This window comes from Phoxinus phoxinus, assembly GCF_949152265.1.
Source record: "Phoxinus phoxinus genome assembly, chromosome: 13".
Taxonomy (NCBI): Eukaryota; Metazoa; Chordata; class Actinopteri; order Cypriniformes; family Leuciscidae; genus Phoxinus; species Phoxinus phoxinus.
Genome location: NC_136888.1, coordinates 34,730,787 through 34,751,824, shown reverse-complemented (window position 1 = coordinate 34,751,824; position 21,038 = coordinate 34,730,787). Strand labels below are relative to the sequence as shown.

General features: G+C 39.6%; 1 protein-coding gene and 1 long non-coding RNA gene across 2 annotated transcripts in view; one reads left to right on the top strand and one right to left on the bottom strand.

Annotated features, from left to right (window-relative positions):
* The window catches only part of LOC307009880, a 184,651-nt gene that overhangs the window by 58,454 nt on the left and 105,159 nt on the right, over window positions 1–21,038 (bottom strand). The gene's annotated exons all lie outside the window — the stretch shown is intronic.
* Window positions 12,123–20,925, top strand: LOC307009864 (adhesion G-protein coupled receptor G6-like). Its single transcript, XM_079634045.1, has 11 exons — window positions 12,123–12,866; window positions 12,945–13,107; window positions 13,172–13,309; window positions 13,684–13,797; window positions 13,880–13,916; window positions 17,364–17,464; window positions 17,691–17,821; window positions 17,979–18,244; window positions 18,479–18,569; window positions 18,651–18,934; window positions 20,554–20,925. The coding sequence occupies exons 2-11, from the start codon at window positions 12,973–12,975 to the stop codon at window positions 20,673–20,675; spliced, it is 1,419 nt and encodes a 472-aa protein (XP_079490171.1). The 5' UTR covers window positions 12,123–12,866; window positions 12,945–12,972; the 3' UTR covers window positions 20,676–20,925.

Genomic DNA, 21,038 nt, shown 5'->3' with positions numbered 1-21,038 from the left:
ACTAACAATCCAACTACCAGTTTCACAAAATCTGAGAAATGTAACAATCAAACTACCAGTTTCAAACCATCTGAGACAACTAACAATCCAACTACCAGTTTCACACCATCTGAGACAACTAACAATCCAACTACCAGTTTCACACCATCTGAGACATCTAACAATCAAACTAACAGTTTCACACTATCTGAGACAACTAACAATCCAACTACCAGTTTCACACCATCTGAGACAACTAACAATCCAACTACCAGTTTCACACCATCTGAGAAGTCTAACAATCCAACTATCAGTTTCACACAATCTGAGACAACTAACAATCCAACTACCAGTTTCACACCATCTGAGACATCTAACAATCAAACTAACAGTTTCACACTATCTGAGACAACTAACAATCAAACTACCAGTTTCAAACCATCTGAGACATCTAACCATCAAACTACCAGTTTCACACCATCTGAGACATCTAACAATCAAACTACCAGTTTCAAACCATCTGAGACATCTAACAATCCAACTACCAGTTTCAAACCATCTGAGACATCTAACAATCCAACTACCAGTTTCACAAAATCTGAGACAACTAACAATCAAACTACCAGTTTCACACCATCTGAGACAACTAACAATCAAACTACCAGTTTCACACCATCTGAGACATCTAACAATCAAACTACCAGTTTCACAAAATCTGAGACAACTAACAATCAAACTACCAGTTTCACAAAATCTGAGACATCTAACAATCAAACTACCAGTTTCAAACCATCTGAGACGTCTAACAATCCAACTACCAGTTTCACACCATCTGAGACGTCTAACAATCCAACTACCAGTTTCAAACCATCTGAGACATCTAACAATCCAACATCCAGTTTCACAGCAGACAAGATATTTAACAATCTAACCACAGATGATCTAAAAAACAAGGATGGTTTTATTGATCCAAGTACCAGTTTCACACCATCTGAGACAACTAACAATCCAACTACTAGTTATACACCATCTGAGACAACTAAAAATCCAACATCCAGTTTCACACCATCTGAGACATCTAACAATCAAACTACCAGTTTCACACCATCTGACACATCTAACAATCAAACTACCAGTTTCACACCATCTGAGACAACTAACAATCAAACTACCAGTTTCAAACCATCTGAGACATCTAACAATCAAACTACCAGTTTCACATCATCTGAGACAACTAACAATCAAACTACCAGTTTCACACCATCTGAGACGTCTAACAATCCAACTACCAGTTTCACACCATCTGAGACGTCTAACAATCCAACTACCAGTTTCAAACCATCTGAGACATCTAACAATCCAACATCCAGTTTCACAGCAGACAAGATATTTAACAATCTAACCACAGATGATCTAAAAAACAAGGATGGTTTTATTGATCCAAGTACCAGTTTCACACCATCTGAGACAACTAACAATCCAACTACTAGTTATACACCATCTGAGACAACTAAAAATCCAACATCCAGTTTCACACCATCTGAGACATCTAACAATCAAACTACCAGTTTCACACCATCTGACACATCTAACAATCAAACTACCAGTTTCACACAATCTGAGACAACTAACAATCAAACTACCAGTTTCAAACCATCTGAGACATCTAACAATCAAACTACCAGTTTCAAACCATCTGAGACGTCTAACAATCCAACTACCAGTTTCACACCATCTGAGACGTCTAACAATCCAACTACCAGTTTCAAACCATCTGAGACATCTAACAATCCAACATCCAGTTTCACAGCAGACAAGATATTTAACAATCTAACCACAGATGATCTAAAAAACAAGGATGGTTTTATTGATCCAAGTACCAGTTTCACACCATCTGAGACAACTAACAATCCAACTACTAGTTATACACCATCTGAGACAACTAAAAATCCAACATCCAGTTTCACACCATCTGAGACATCTAACAATCAAACTACCAGTTTCACACCATCTGAGACATCTAACAATCAAACTACCAGTTTCACACCATCTGAGACAACTAACAATCAAACTACCAGTTTCACACCATCTGACACATCTAACAATCAAACTACCAGTTTCACACAATCTGAGACAACTAACAATCAAACTACCAGTTTCAAACCATCTGAGACATCTAACAATCAAACTACCAGTTTCAAACCATCTGAGACATCTAACAATCAAACTACCAGTTTCACAAAATCTGAGACATCTAACAATCAAACTACCAGTTTCAAACCATCTGAGACATCTAACAATCAAACTACCAGTTTCAAACCATCTGAGACATCTAACAATCCAACTACCAGTTTCACAAAATCTGAGACAACTAACAATCAAACTACCAGTTTCACACCATCTGAGACAACTAACAATCAAACTACCAGTTTCACACCATCTGAGACATCTAACAATCAAACTACCAGTTTCACAAAATCTGAGACAACTAACAATCAAACTACCAGTTTCACAAAATCTGAGACATCTAACAATCAAACTACCAGTTTCAAACCATCTGAGACGTCTAACAATCCAACTACCAGTTTCACACCATCTGAGACATCTAACAATCCAACATCCAGTTTCACAGCAGACAAGATATTTAACAATCTAACCACAGATGATCTAAAAAACAAGGATGGTTTTATTGATCCAAGTACCAGTTTCACACCATCTGAGACAACTAACAATCCAACTACTAGTTATACACCATCTGAGACAACTAAAAATCCAACATCCAGTTTCACACCATCTGAGACATCTAACAATCAAACTACCAGTTTCACACCATCTGAGACAACTAACAATCAAACTACCAGTTTCACACCATCTGACACATCTAACAATCAAACTACCAGTTTCACACAATCTGAGACATCTAACAATCAAACTACCAGTTTCACACCATCTGAGACATCTAACAATCAAACTACCAGTTTCAAACCATCTGAGACATCTAACAATCAAACTACCAGTTTCACACCATCTGAGACATCTAACAATCAAACTACCAGTTTCACACCATCTGAGACATCTAACAATCAAACTACCAGGTTCAAACCATCTGAGACATCTAACAATCCAACTACCAGTTTCACAAAATCTGAGACATCTAACAATCAAACTACCAGTTTCAAACCATCTGAGACATCTAAGAATCCAACTACCAGTTTCAAACCATCTGAGACATCTAACAATCCAACTACCAGTTTCACAAAATCTGAGACATCTAACAATCCAACTACCAGTTTCAAACCATCTGAGACATCTAACAATCCAACTACCAGTTTCACAAAATCTGAGACATCTAACAATCAAACTACCAGTTTCAAACCAACTGAGACAACTAACAATCCAACTACAAGTTTCACACCATCTGAGACATCTAACAATCAAACTACCAGTTTCACAAAATCTGAGACATCTAACAATCAAACTACCAGTTTCACACCATCTGAGACATCTAACAATCAAACTACCAGTTTCAAACCATCTGAGACATCTAACAATCCAACTACCAGTTTCACACCATCTGAGACATCTAACAATCCAACTACCAGTTTCACACCATCTGAGACAACTAACAATCAAACTACCAGTTTCACACCATCTGAGACAACTAACAATCAAACTACCAGTTTCAAACCATCTGAGACATCTAACAATCAAACTACCAGTTTCAAACCATCTGAGACATCTAACAATCCAACTACCAGTTTCACACCATCTGAGACATCTAACAATCAAACTACCAGTTTCAAACCATCTGAGACATCTAACAATCAAACTACCAGTTTCAAACCATCTGAGACATCTAACAATCAAACTACCAGTTTCACACCATCTGAGACAACTAACAATCAAACTACCAGTTTCACACCATCTGAGACATCTAACAATCAAACTACCAGTTTCAAACCATCTGAGACATCTAACAATCCAACTACCAGTTTCACACCATCTGAGACAACTAACAATCAAACTACCAGTTTCACACCATCTGAGACATCTAACAATCAAACTACCAGTTTCACACCATCTGAGACATCTAACCATCAAACTACCAGTTTCACAAAATCTGAGACATCTAACAATCAAACTACCAGTTTCACACAATCTGAGACAACTAACAATCAAACTACCAGTTTCACACCATATGACACATCTAACAATCAAACTACCAGTTTCACAAAATCTGAGACAACTAACAATCAAACTACCAGTTTCACACCATCTGAGACATCTAACAATCAAACTACCAGTTTCACATCATCTGAGACATCTAACAATCAAACTACCAGTTTCAAACCATCTGAGACAACTAACAATCCAACTACCAGTCTCACACCATCTGAGACAACTAACAATCAAACTACCAGTTTCAAACCATCTGAGACAACTAACAATCAAACTACCAGTTTCACATCATCTGAGACAACTAACAATCAAACTACCAGTTTCAAACCATCTGAGACAACTAACAATCAAACTACCAGTTTCACACAATCTGAGACATTTAACAATCAAACTACCAGTTTCACACCATCTGAGACATCTAACAATCAAACTACCAGTTTCACACCATCTGAGACATCTAACAATCAAACTACCAGTTTCACACCATCTGAGACATCTAACAATCAAACTACCAGTTTCACACCATCTGAGACAACTAACAATCAAACTACCAGTTTCACACCATCTGAGACATTTAACAATCAAACTACCAGTTTCACACCATCTGAGACAACTAACAATCCAACTACCAGTTTCACACCATCTGAGACAACTAACAATCCAACTACCAGTTTCACACCATCTGAGACAACTAACAATCAAACTACCAGTTTCAAACCATCTGAGACAACTAACAATCAAACTACCAGTTTCACATCATCTGAGACAACTAACAATCAAACTACCAGTTTCAAACGATCTGAGACAACTAACAATCAAACTACCAGTTTCACACAATCTGAGACATTTAACAATCAAACTACCAGTTTCACACCATCTGAGACATCTAACAATCCAACTACCAGTTTCACACCATCTGAGACATCTAACAATCCAACTACCAGTTTCACAAAATCTGAGACATCTAACAATCAAACTACCAGTTTCACATCATCTGAGACAACTAACAATCAAACTACCAGCATCACACCATCTGAGACATCTAACAATCAAACTACCAGTTTCAAACCATCTGAGACATCTAACCATCAAACTAACAGTTTCACACCATCTGAGACATCTAACCATCAAACTAACAGTTTCACGAAATCTGAGACATCTAACAATCAAACTACCAGTTTCATACCATCTGAGACAACTAACAATCAAACTACCAGTTTCACACCATCTGAGACATCTAACAATCAAACTACCAGTTTCAAACCATCTGAGACATCTAACCATCAAACTAACAGTTTCACACCATCTGAGACATCTAACCATCAAACTAACAGTTTCACGAAATCTGAGACATCTAACCATCAAACTAACAGTTTCAAACCATCTGAGACATCTAACAATCAAACTACCAGTTTCAAACCATCTGAGACATCTAACCATCAAACTAACAGTTTCACACCATCTGAGACATCTAACCATCAAACTAACAGTTTCACGAAATCTGAGACATCTAACAATCAAACTACCAGTTTCAAACCATCTGAGACAACTAACAATCAAACTACCAGTTTCACACCATCTGAGACATTTAACAATCAAACTACCAGTTTCACACCATCTGAGACATCTAACAATCAAACTACCAGTTTCACACCATCTGAGACATCTAACAATCAAACTACCAGTTTCAAACCATCTGAGACATCTAACAATCCAACTACCAGTTTCACACCATCTGAGACATTTAACAATCCACCTACCAGTTTCACACCATCTGAGACATCTAACAATCAAACTAACAGTTTCACACCATCTGAGACATCTAACCATCAAACTAACAGTTTCACGAAATCTGAGACATCTAACAATCAAACTACCAGTTTCAAACCATCTGAGACAACTAACAATCAAACTACCAGTTTCACACCATCTGAGACATTTAACAATCAAACTACCAGTTTCACACCATCTGAGACATCTAACAATCAAACTACCAGTTTCAAACCATCTGAGACATCTAACAATCAAACTACCAGTTTCAAACCATCTGAGACATCTAACAATCCAACTACCAGTTTCACACCATCTGAGACATCTAACAATCAAACTACCAGTTTCAAACCATCTGAGACATCTAACAATCAAACTACCAGTTTCAAACCATCTGAGACATCTAACAATCAAACTACCAGTTTCAAACCATCTGAGACATCTAACCATCAAACTAACAGTTTTACACCATCTGAGACATCTAACCATCAAACTAAAAGTTTCACGAAATCTGAGACATCTAACAATCAAACTACCAGTTTCAAACCATCTGACACATCTAACCATCAAACTAACAGTTTCAAACCATCTGAGACATCTAACCATCAAACTACCAGTTTCACACCATCTGAGACAACTAACAATCAAACTACCAGTTTCACACCATCTGAGACATCTAACAATCCACCTACCAGTTTCACACCATCTGAGACATCTAACCATCAAACTAACAGTTTCACACCATCTGAGACATCTAACCATCAAACTAACAGTTTCACGAAATCTGAGACATCTAACAATCAAACTACCAGTTTCACACCATCTGAGACAACTAACAATCAAACTACCAGTTTCACACCATTTGAGACATCTAACAACCCACCTACCAGTTTCACACCATCTGAGATATCTAACAATCAAACTACCAGTTTCAAACCATCTGAGACAACTAACAATCAAACTACCAGTTTCACATCATCTGAGTCAACTAACAATCAAACTACCAGTTTCAAACCATCTGAGACAACTAACAATCAAACTACCAGTTTCACACCATCTGAGACATTTAACAATCAAACTACCAGTTTCACACCATCTGAGACATCTAACAATCAAACTACCAGTTTCACACCATCTGAGACAACTAACAATCAAACTACCAGTTTCACACCATCTGAGACATCTAACAATCAAACTACCAGTTTCACACCATCTGAGACAACTAACAATCAAACTACCAGTTTCACACCATCTGAGACAACTAACAATCCAACTACCAGTTTCACACCATCTGAGACAACTAACAATCCAACTACCAGTTTCACACCATCTGAGACAACTAACAATCAAACTACCAGTTTCAAACCATCTGAGACAACTAACAATCAAACTACCAGTTTCAAACCATCTGAGACAACTAACAATCAAACTACCAGTTTCAAACCATCTGAGACATCTAACAATCAAACTACCAGTTTCAAACCATCTGAGACAACTAACAATCAAACTACCAGTTTCACACCATCTGAGACAACTAACAATCAAACTACCAGTTTCACAAAATCTGAGACATCTAACAATCAAACTACCAGTTTCACACCATCTGAGACATCTAACAATCAAACTACCAGTTTCAAACCATCTGAGACATCTAACAATCCAACTACCAGTTTCACAAAATCTGAGACATCTAACAATCAAACTACCAGTTTCACACCATCTGAGACATCTAACAATCAAACTACCAGTTTCACACCATCTGAGACATCTAACAATCAAACTACCAGTTTCACACCATCTGAGACATCTAACAATCCAACTACCAGTTTCACACCATCTGAGACATCTAACAATCAAACTACCAGTTTCACACCATCTGAGACATCTAACAATCAAACTACCAGTTTCTCAAAATCTGAGACATCTAACAATCAAACTACCAGTTTCACACCATCTGAGACATCTAACAATCAAACTACCAGTTTCACACCATCTGAGACATCTAACAATCAAACTACCAGTTTCACACCATCTGAGACATCTAACATTCCAACTTCCAGTTTCACAAAATCTGAGACATCTAACAATCAAACTACCAGTTTCACACCATCTGAGACATCTAACAATCAAACTACCAGTTTCACACCATCTGAGACATCTAACAATCAAACTACCAGTTTCACACCATCTGAGACATCTAACAATCCAACTATCAGTTTCACACCATCTGAGACATCTAACAATCAAACTACCAGTTTCACACCATCTGAGACATCTAACAATCAAACTACCAGTTTCTCAAAATCTGAGACATCTAACAATCAAACTACCAGTTTCACACCATCTGAGACATCTAACAATCAAACTACCAGTTTCACACCATCTGAGACATCTAACAATCAAACTACCAGTTTCACACCATCTGAGACATCTAACATTCCAACTTCCAGTTTCACAAAATCTGAGACATCTAACAATCAAACTACCAGTTTCACACCATCTGAGACATCTAACAATCAAACTACCAGTTTCACACCATCTGAGACATCTAACAATCAAACTACCAGTTTCACACCATCTGAGACATCTAACAATCCAACTATCAGTTTCACACCATCTGAGACATCTAACAATCAAACTACCAGTTTCACACCATCTGAGACATCTAACAATCAAACTACCAGTTTCTCAAAATCTGAGACATCTAACAATCAAACTACCAGTTTCACACCATCTGACACATCTAACAATCAAACTACCAGTTTCACACCATCTGAGACATCTAACAATCAAACTACCAGTTTCACACCATCTGAGACATCTAACAATCAAACTACCAGTTTCACACCATCTGAGACAACTAACAATCAAACTACCAGTTTCACATCATCTGAGACAACTAACAATCAAACTACCAGTTTCTCAAAATCTGAGACATCTAACAATCAAACTACCAGTTTCACACCATCTGAGACATCTAACAATCAAACTACCAGTTTCACACCATCTGAGACATCTAACAATCAAACTACCAGTTTCACACCATCTGAGACAACTAACAATCAAACTACCAGTTTCTCAAAATCTGAGACATCTAACAATCAAACTACCAGTTTCACACCATCTGAGACATCTAACAATCAAACTACCAGTTTCACACCATCTGAGACATCTAACAATCAAACTACCAGTTTCACACCATCTGAGACATCTAACATTCCAACTTCCAGTTTCACAAAATCTGAGACATCTAACAATCAAACTACCAGTTTCACATCATCTGAGACAACTAACAATCAAACTACCAGTTTCACACAATCTGAGACATTTAACAATCAATCTACCAGTTTCACACCATCTGAGACATCTAACAATCCAACTACCAGTTTCACAAAATCTGAGACATCTAACAATCAAACTACCAGTTTCACACCATCTGAGACATCTAACAATCCAACTACCAGTTTCACACCATCTGAGACATCTAACAATCAAACTACCAGTTTCACACCATCTGAGACATCTAACAATCAAACTACCAGTTTCACACCATCTGAGACATCTAACAATCCAACTACCAGTTTCTCAAAATCTGAGACATCTAACAATCAAACTACCAGTTTCACACCATCTGAGACATCTAACAATCAAACTACCAGTTTCACACCATCTGAGACATCTAACAATCAAACTACCAGTTTCACACCATCTGAGACATCTAACAATCAAACTACCAGTTTCACACCATCTGAGACATCTAACAATCCAACTACCAGTTTCTCAAAATCTGAGACATCTAACAATCAAACTACCAGTTTCACACCATCTGAGACATCTAACAATCAAACTACCAGTTTCACAAAATCTGAGACATCTAACAATCAAACTACCAGTTTCACACCATCTGAGACATCTAACAATCAAACTACCAGTTTCACACCATCTGAGACATCTAACAATCAAACTACCAGTTTCACACCATCTGAGACATCTAACAATCAAACTACCAGTTTCACACCATCTGAGACATCTAACAATCTAACTACCAGTTTCACACCATCTGAGACAACTAACAATCAAACTAACAGTTTCACACCATCTGAGACATCTAACAATCCAACTACCAGTTTCACAAAATCTGAGACATCTAACAATCCAACTACCAGTTTCACAAAATCTGAGACATCTAACAATCCAACTACCAGTTTCACACCATCTGAGACAACTAACAATCCAACAACCAGTTTCACACAATCTGGGACAACTAACAATCCAACAACCAGTGTCACACAATCTGAGACAACTAACAATCCAACTAACAATCCATCTCAGAGTTTCAAACCATCTGAGACAACGAACAATCCAATTAGCAGTTTCACACAATCTGAGACAACTACCAATCCAACATCCAGCTTCACACAATCTGGGACAACTAACAATCCAAAAACCAGTTTCACACCATCTGAGACATCTAACAATCCAACTAACAGTTTTACACTCTCTGAGACAACTAACAATCTAAAAACCAGTTTCACACAGTCTGAGACATCTAACAATCCAACTACTAATTTTACACTATCTGAGACAACTAACAATCCAACAATCAGCTTCACACTATCTGAGACAACTAACAATCCAACTGCCAGTTTCACACCATCTGAGACAACTAATAAATCAACAACCAGTTTCACATCATCTGAGACAACTAACAATTCAACTACCAGCATTACACAATCTGGGACAACTAACAATCCAACTACCATTTTCACACTATCTGAGACAACTAACAATCCAACTACTAGTTTCACATCATCTGGGACAACTAACAATCCAACAACCAGCGTCACACAATCTGGGACAACTAACAATCCAACAACCAATTTCACACAATCTGGGACAACTAACAATCCAACAATCAGCTTCACACCATCTGGGACATCTAACAATCCAACTACCAGTTTCACACAATCTGAGACAACTAACAATCCAACAAACAATCAAACTGACAATCCATCTAACATTTTAAAACTTTCTGAGCCAACTAACAATCCAACTACCAGTTTCACATCATCTGAGACAACTAACAATTCAACTACCAGTTTCACAATATCTGAGACATCTAACAATCAAACTACCAGTTTCACACCATCTGAGACAACTAACAATCCAACAACCAGTTTCACACAATCTGGGACAACTAACAATCAAACTACCAGCGTCACAAAATCTGAGACAACTAACAATCCAACAACCAGTTTCACACCATCTGAGACAACTAACAATCCAACAACCAGTTTCACACAATCTGGGACAACTAACAATCAAACTACCAGCGTCACAAAATCTGAGACAACTAACAATCCAACAACCAGCGTCACACAATCTGGGACAACTAACAATCCAACTACCAGCGTCACAAAATCTGAGACAACTAACAATCCAACAACCAGTTTCACACCATCTGGGACAACTAACAATCCAACAACTAGTTTCACATCATCTGGGACAACTAACAATCCAGCAACCAGCGTCACACAATCTGAGACAACTAACAATCCAACAACCAGCGTCACACAATCTGGGACAACTAACAATCCAACTACCAGCGTCACAAAATCTGAGACAACTAACAATCCAACAACCAGTTTCACACAATCTGGGACAACTAACAATCCAACAACTAGTTTCACATCATCTGGGACAACTAACAATCCAGCAACCAGCGTCACACAATCTGGGACAACTAACAATCCAACTACCAGCGTCACAAAATCTGAGACAACTAACAATCCAACAACCAGTTTCACACAATCTGGGACAACTAATAATCCAACTACTAGTTTCACATCATCTGGGACAACTAACAATCCAGCAACCAGCGTCACACAATCTGGGACAACTAACAATCCAACTACCAGCATCACACAATCTGGGACAACTAACAATCCAACTACCAGTTTCACATCATCTGGGACATCTAACAATCAAACTACCAGTTTCACGTCATCTGAGACAACTAACAATCCAACTACCAGTTTCACATCATCTGAGACAACTAACAATCCAACTACCAGTTTCACATCATCTGGGACAACTAACAATCTAACTACCAGCATCACACAATCTGGGACAACTAACAATCCAACTACCAGTTTCATATCATCTGAGACAACTAACAATCCAAAAACCAGTTTCACACAATCTGGGACAACTAACAATCCAACAACTAGTTTCACATCATCTGGGACAACTAACAATCCAGCAACCAGCGTCACACAATCTGGGACAACTAACAATCCAACTACCAGCATCACACAATCTGGGACAACTAACAATCCAACTACCAGTTTCACATCATCTGGGACAACTAACAATCTAACTACCAGCATCACACAATCTGAGACAACTAACAATCCAACTACCAGTTTCATATCATCTGAGACAACTAACAATCAAACTACCAGTTTCACATCATCTAGGACAACTAACAATCCAACTTCCAGTTTCACACCATCTGAGACATCTAACAATCAAACTACCAGTTTCACGTCATCTGAGACAACTAACAATCCAACTACCAGTTTCACACCATCTGGGACAACTAACAATCCAAAAACCAGTTTCACACCATCTGAGACATCTAACAATCAAACTACCAGTTTCACGTCATCTGAGACAATTAAAAATCCAACTAACAGTTTCACACAATCTGGGACAACTAACAATCCAACTACCAGCATCACACAATCTGGGACAACTAAAAATCCAACTAACAGTTTCACGTCATCTGAGACAACTAACAATCTAACTACCAGTTTCACATCATCTGAGACATCTAACAATCCAACTACAAGTTTCACAGAGCCCAAGATAACATACAATCTAACTACAGATGGTCTAAAAAACAAGGATGGAGGTATTGATTCCTCAAAAGCATCGTAAGTGTGTGGTTACCAGTGACTTTTACAATTAAACATCTCATTACAGAATACAGAGTGATTTTTAAAATTTTGCAGAGACTCTTTGGACACTCTGAAGTCTAAGATGGAAGAGATGGAACACAACAATATAAGCAACGCCCGGATTGTAATGGGGGATGTTATTGGTCTTCTTCACATACAAGAAGAGAACACAGAAACCAGAGACACATGTTACTCTTCAGATCCGAACAGGATAAACGTAAGACTTGAGAAACAATAAAACATGGTATGATTTCTCATTTATTATGCAATTTTTTTCACAGGTTGCTGACTGTCAAAGTGGCCTGAATACAGACATTCTCTGGTCTGTAAAGATTCCCAGCGAGGCCTTTAATAAATCACGACTAGAAAACCATGGATGTGCGTTACTTGGAGTTCTACGGTTCAAAAACATGGGAAAGGTACTCCAAATATTATTTTTTGAACATTTTAAGGAATGTATATGGGACAGTTCACCCCAATTTTTTTTTATATTTTCACATTTACACTAATATATTTTCCATCATGACAGAATTCTCTTGACCTCAGAAGAGCTGGATATTTGTATATTATGTCATAACCATTACTGTTATGATGGTGTGGTTTTTTATCCAATTTTTTTATCCGACTATGAATTGCTGTTTGAAAATAGTTAAAAATTCTACTTTTCCGGTTCCAGTGAAAATATAACAGCATAAGAGACGTTTGTGTGTTAAAAACTATTCTTTTAACTAATGTTTTTTGATCTATTGTATTCACACATGTTTATACTTTATGTGCTCTATTTCTTATTTAGGATGCAACTAAAAATTATACTGTTTTAAACAATGAGGTTTATGGAATAACGATGAGGGCAAATATCTCTGACCTTACCAACAATATAGAAATGTTCTTTACACAGAAAGATCTGGTAATGAAGGTTTTGTTGTGAAACTTTTTTAATATATATAATGACCAGACACTGTGAAAGCAAACTAAAAATGTTCTTACAGGTCGGTGAGGCGTCCTGCAGTTCTTGGGATGGCAAAGGTAAATTTATTTCCCTTTCGAACGGTCCCTTAGTATTGCGTAGTTAGTATTGCGTAGCTATACACAGTGGGGAAACTCCTTTTCCTCGATTTACTGAAGCTAAAAATGTAAAACGCATTTTGCAGCTGCACAGCTAGCACAGTGAGTGTCTGGCTCACTCATTGGCTGTGCTGCGGCAACTTCAGATCCAATGGCGCGGGCAAACTACGTCAGAGCCCGCCAAGGGGGCGTGGCTTTAGCCAGATCTTACTCCTTCAGCGACAACTTTACGTCTCTGAAACCCTCTGAAGCCTTCGAACAAGCCCTTTCAGCCTCAGCGAGCAGCATCAATTGACGATGCCTTCTCTCCAGAAGCTGTCTTCTCCGGCCGCCGTTCACCTGTGGCTATTCGGCGTTCTACGCATATCCTTTTTTCTGCTGTGTTATTGTCTGTTTAGGGAACGAAGCGTTGTTACAAATGCCTCGCTCTTCCTGTGCCACGTGCGGATCCAACCTGCACGAGGCCGACGGACACACGAGCTGCATCTCATGCCTGGGAGTCGACCACGCCGAAACTGCACTCTCTGCCGGCGGCTGCTCTGCTTGTGAGAGCATGCCCATCTCTGTGATGCGGACACGGCTAACTCTCTCACGAAACGGCGACGCCGCTTCACCCGCTTTGCCTTTCCCGGCTTTACTTCGGCCGAGGAAGAAGAAGCGGCGCAGCCAACGGCATCCTGAAAACATGGAAGTTAGCGAGCGCATGCTGGCCGCGTGCATCCCCGCTTGCCTCGCTTTCTCCTGCTCAAACGCGCCCTCTCAGGTCCTGTTCTAGGGAGATCAGCGCCCCCCACCCACGTGGCGGGCCTTGTCTCCTTCGGCGGATCCGTCGACGAACACGACGACAGCCGCATCTGAGGAGGAATGGCCGGGTTCTATTGACCCCACCACCGCTTTTGTCTGCCGCCAGCGTCTCAGTCAAACTCGGACGCGGAGATGCTTCGGATCCTGACAAGGCCGTCTCGGACCTCAAGCTCGAGTGGGCCTCGCCCAAGGAGCCCCCTCGAAGTCGGCTGGACGGCTGGTTCTTGACGGGTCGCCAGCAGGCCCCTCGTCACAGACCTGCGCCATTTTTCCCGGAGGTAATGTTACACAACGAACTGACTAAGGCGTGGCGAGGCCCTTAGTCTGCTCGTGTGGGTTCTTGGGTTTCCGCAACGCTCTTCTCCGTGGACGGCGCGGCGGAAAAGGGTTACGAGTTGTTGCCGCCCCTCGAAGAGGCTGTGGCCGCTCATCTTTGACCGTCCACCGCTGCTAGCTGGCGAACTAGAGCGGTTCATCCATCCAAGCGCCTCACCCAGCTCCGCCGATCTCTCAGCTCCGCCCTGCGGCTGATACCCGCTGCCAGTCACTACCAGCGGAGCGCTACCCGGCGCCAGGGCCCGCGACCCAGCGTCGCGCCAGATGTTGGGCCACCAAAGTCCTCCTAGCGTCAAAGGTAAAAAGAGAGGGCTCGTGTCTCGCGCTAGTCGGACCTCCCTCAAAAAGACCCACAACACTTCTCAAAGCTCCCTGTTCAGCTCAGACGGCTTGAGATTTTACTACTGTAAACAGGCTTGCTGCATTGCGCGCGCCTCTACAAACAAACAACGTTTTCACGGCGACACAAATAAAGCTCAAAATAGTATGTTTCACAATCACAACACACGGGTTCAAGGTCCCCCTTCACTAGGTGGCCCCCTCCCAGTTGTATCACTGACTTTTACCCAGGCAAAAGCCTGTACGGTCAGTCCACCTGTGTTAGGCGGCCCATCCTAAAAAGAGAGGGCCCGTGTCTCGCGCTAGCCGGTCACAACACACGAGTTCAAGGTCCCCCTTACCTAGGTGGCCATCTCCCAGTTGTATCACTGACTTTTCCAAAGTTTCAGGCGGTTGTCGAGACTTCGGTGAGAAGCAACGTGATATCCAAAATACAGAACCTGTTAGCAAATGGGGCGATAGAGCTAGTCCCCCCTGCACTAAAACAATCGGTTTTCTACAGCCGCTATTTTCTAGTCCCGAAAAAAGACGGCGGTCTCAGACCCATACTAGATTTAAGACATTTGAACAAGGCTCTCTTGAGACGGTCTTTCAAAATGTTACCTACCGAACATATCCTCGCGCAAATTCGCCCGGGGGATTGGTTTGTTACAATGGATCTGAAAGATGCTTACTTTCACATTCAGTTAAACCCTCGTCACAGGACATTCTTGAGATTCGCCTACGAGGGTCAAGCTTATCAATACACCGTTCTGCCGTTCGGTTTACCTTTAGCACCCCGTACATTCACGAAGTGCATAGACGCAGCGCTCTCTCCCCTGAGACATCAGGGAGTGCGTGTGCTGAATTATCTTGCTGATTGGCTGGCACAGTCGAGAGCAGAGCTACTGTCACACAGGGATTTGATTCTCGGCCATTTGATATGCCTGGGTCTCAATATCAATATAATAACCAAGAGCAAACTGAACCCCAGCCAGAGCGAGGTCTTTCTGGGCACAGTTATCGACTCTGTAAACATGACAGTGCGGCTTACATGAGAGACTCTGTGCGAACGCTGGCAGCCTCGTTCAGGGCTAGAGAGCGCGCACCTCTAAAGAAATTTCAGAAACTTCTCGGTCTCATGGCAGCAGTATCTTCAGTTTGCAGGAGGAAAGTGTTTTTTACAGACGCATCCAACCAAGGTTGGGGAGCGCTGCACGAGGGCAAGCCTGCTTCAGGCCTCTGGACGAGCACGGAGCAGAGCTTACATATCAACTGTCTGGAAATGAAAGCAGTTTGTTTTGCCCTCAAAGCTTTTCTGTCAAACCTCAAGGGGCACCACGTCTTAGTCCGCACAGACAACACGTCAGTGATTAGCGAGGGACCTCCTCTTGTGGGCACAGCTTTTTGTCTGCTTTGGTCGCCGATCTAAGGGTTATCCAGTCACTAAGCAAAGACTGTCTAGATGGATAGTAGATGCCATATCTATGCATATACCTCATTGGGTCAGGTTTGCCCCATAGGTATCAAGGCTCATTTGACTAGAGGCATGGCCTCGTCTTGGTCCTCTGGGTTTCCCATTTAGGATATTTGTGATGCGGCTGGCTGGTCCTCGCCTTCCACATTTATGAAGTTTTATAATATGGAGATACCTTCCCTGCAGGCGATGGCCCGCGCCATTGGATGTGCAGTTGCCGCAACACAGCCAATGAGTGAGCCAGACACTCACTGTGCTAGCTGTGCAGCTGCAAAATGCGTTTTACATTTTTAGCTTCAGTAAATCGAGGAAAAGGAGTTTCCCCACTGTGTATAGCTACGCAATACTCGTTCCCTACTCTCAGGAAACTGAGGTTACAATAGTAACCGAGTAGTTATGGATGTTTTGATCAGTTCCATCAACAAACCTAATTTATTTTATATATTTCATTCCTCTCTCTCTTTTCTTCAAAGGAAATCTTACATGGACGACGTCTGGCTGTGAGACAGTAAAAATCAACAATAACACCATAAAGTGCTCGTGTTCACATCTGACGTTCTTTGCAGTGCTGATGGTGAGAAGCTTCTCAGAGATTCATTTAAAGACCCCATGTCTTTATCAGATATCAATATCAGAGTATTTTTGCCCACGTCTATATATGCTAGTGAACTTATACAAGTTCAATAATGAAACTTAACAGATAATTGCATTTAAAATGTAAATTTATGATTCTTGCTTACAAGCAACAATAGGTTTTAAAAATCATCCGGCTGATCTGTGTGTTTCTGTTGTTTTCTCAGATTTCTCCTCCAGATGTAAATGCGAACATCACAGCGCAGTATGTGGAATCATTGAGCTTCATCTCTTCTATCGGCTGCGGCATCTCCATGTTTTTTCAGGCCGTCGCTCTGTTCATGCATTTCCTGTTACGGTACGGTATACGGTATATTAAAATATAACATAGTTATGTATGTTACAGATTACTTCAAGTTCTTTGACCAATCGCTTTTGTTCCTCTTTTGGATAAAAGCATCTGCTAAAGGCATAATTGCATGTTACAAATAAAGATTGTTTTTATATTTCAACAGGAAAGCCAAATCAAATCAGGCCACGAAGATCTTGATGAACATGTTTGTGGCTTTGTTTCTCCTAAATTTATCCTTTTTGTCAAACGAGAGCGTCGCCAACACAGAAGACAAGGCTGCGTGTGTCTTCATAGCGCTGCTCATGCATTACTCCATGCTGACTACATTCACCTGGTTCTTCATTCAAGCTCTTCATATGTACTTATGGCTCATCAGACAGAACATCACCATCACAAACTACATGAGGAAGATCACCGTGTTCGGCTGGAGTGAGTTATATGGAGAAATCACCTGTTATGGTGTTCACTTAAGAAAATATATTGTGCACGAGACATATGAACTACTGTCATGATTCTTTTATGGTATTTTTGTCCTTTTCTTGAAAGGATCCATCTGAGCACTCAACAAAATAATTTGTCTCCATCAGTGTTATTTTAGTATTTAATTTAATTTTTAATATTTTTTAGTTACCTATAATGACCCTTGTCTCCGTGTGCTTTCAGCACTTCCGGCTCCAATAGTCGTAGCTGTTGTTTCATTGGGAGGATATAAAGAAGTGATTATAAAAGCAACATCTGGAAAAACCACACGAATGTAAGTTGTTCTGATGTCACAAATGCATGAAATAATGAAGCTTTTAACATGTCAACATCGTCTGTTCTCTTCTAATTATAGGTGCTGGATTACAGATCCTTTAATTCACTACATAGTGAACATTGGCTACTACGCTTTAGTCTTCATCTTCACGACTGGAATCTTCATCATGATCGTCACTAAGATTGTCCAAGCCCGACACATTAAAGCGGCTGACGGCAAGAGAAAGACGTTCAGAAAGCAGCTCATGATGGTGTTGAGTTTCTTCCTGCTCTTCGGCCTGACGTGGGCTGTGGCGTTCTTCAGTTATGGACCGATGCTCATCCCCTCATATTACATCTTCACCGTGTTGAACTCGTTTCAGGGTGAGAAACAATCACATGCATCATTACATTTGGGTTAATAGAATACTTCTATTTTTCCGTACGTAATTTTATATTTATATATTATATTTATATTATATATATAAATCGAGTGATATTTATATATATATATATATATATATATATATATATATATATATATATATATATATATATATATATATATATATATATAAATATAGGGGACAGCCTATACGCTGGTGAAAATCGGACCGACTCCCTGAATTTTTTTAACATGTTTAAAACATTTCGGGAGGTTGGGAGGTGCTGCTCGGCTCGGCATTCCTCTCACACACTGCGAGCCGCGACCATCACTTGATTTCTCCCAAGTGTAAAAATCATCTGTGAGCTCGTAAAAACGTTCATAAAAAGCCCGCCTTAAGTGAAAATGTTTTTCCTCCTCTAGTGTTTTTGTAGGTAGTTTTTAAAGACTATTTAGCAGACGTGGGCCAGTATTGGTTATTTCTCAGATTTTGTTAAGCTTTTGGTTTACCTCAAAATAATTGTGTAAATACAGTAAAATAATAGGCCTGCTGATGTTGACATTGAGAGCTCCATGCTTTCCTATGGCTCTGTAACATTAGGTAAATGTTTGTCTCCAGATACTGTTTAAATTAATATATAGATTTTTTTATTATTATACAATTCAAATTTTGCTCTGGGCAATTTTGTATGTTTGTATTCAACATAATACCTTATTATCTCAATTAAATGTGCTGAAATTAATGTATATGTGACACAAAAAGGTTGTTTATTATTTTGGCCAGTAAAAAATATGCTTGGCTGGTGGATTTTTTCATTTTCCAGTCCCCATGGCAGGTGAGCCAAAAAGTTAATTTCGGACCCTGCTTATACCAGATTTTATTTATAAGTTCATATGAAAATATATTGCCTACAAAAAATATTACTTTCTGAATTTTTTAAATAAAAATAAATAAAATATATTTTATAAATCGTTGAGTATAAATCGGGTTTATGTCTTTTTGGAGATGGTCCGAAATGAAAGCCAAGGCGAGATATTTAAAGTTTTCCTCCATGATATTGTTGTCATGACATCCAGTGAGCGTATGAAGTTTGACGTAATCGGGCGACACTTCACCGCAGTGAGCGTTAGGTTGGGTGAGGATGTCAGTTTTAGGGGAAAAAAAAGTTGACCAAGAAAATAGAGTTTTTAATTATAATTGGAGTGGACAGAGATCCAGCACAAAGCCGTTCTGTTTGATTTGTAACGAGAGAAATGGAGTTGGAGTTGTGAAGAGAAATGTCAAACGCCACTATGGGGCTGTTTACACCTGGCCACTTCATGCATTTTCTGTGATCGTGAAAAGACCTTACTGCCCTCCGAAACGCATTCGAGACGGATTTGAATCAATCGCTCAATTCCGGACTTTTGACATTAATGAAAATTCTGATTTGGACCTTTGAATGTAGACAGAACCCCTGATATAGACCCTCTCCAATATTTTGAATTTGGACTGCAATACCCAGTTTAACCACTAGCTGTCAATATTACATACTGCAACTTTAATGATATATTGAATGCATTTAAATGAGATAAAACATGTTTCTCTTACCGAATTTTTGTTTGTTTGTTTTTTCAGGGTTTTTCCTCTTCCTGTATTACTACCACATTCACAATGATGTTGCAGGAAATTTCTCTGATCCAGAAAGCTCCAGCATAACCATTGTTCAATCCAGAATTAATGTTGTGGAAAATATTTAAAATTAGCATAATTCAAGTTTAAGTCTTTGTCTCTTAGACTATCTTAGACTGATTTCTTAATCTGAGCAGCTGTTTAAGGGGAAACTGTATTTTAACCAAAATAATACATTTGAAATCAAATTTTCACCAAAGACAAAAGTCATTTCTGGATGAGTGAGAACTGTTTAAAATTATGTATGTACATTAAATGATGACCCTAAAAAGGGCCAACTTTACTGAAATCTCTTAAAATAAATTACAAATATCTGTGATCTGTGTCTGTTATTGTGGAGGCATTGAATTGTGCTGAATATTAGTGATGTTAGATTTATTAATGTTATAATCATCCTGCTGTGTTTGTTTGAGCAAAAGTATGTCAGAGAG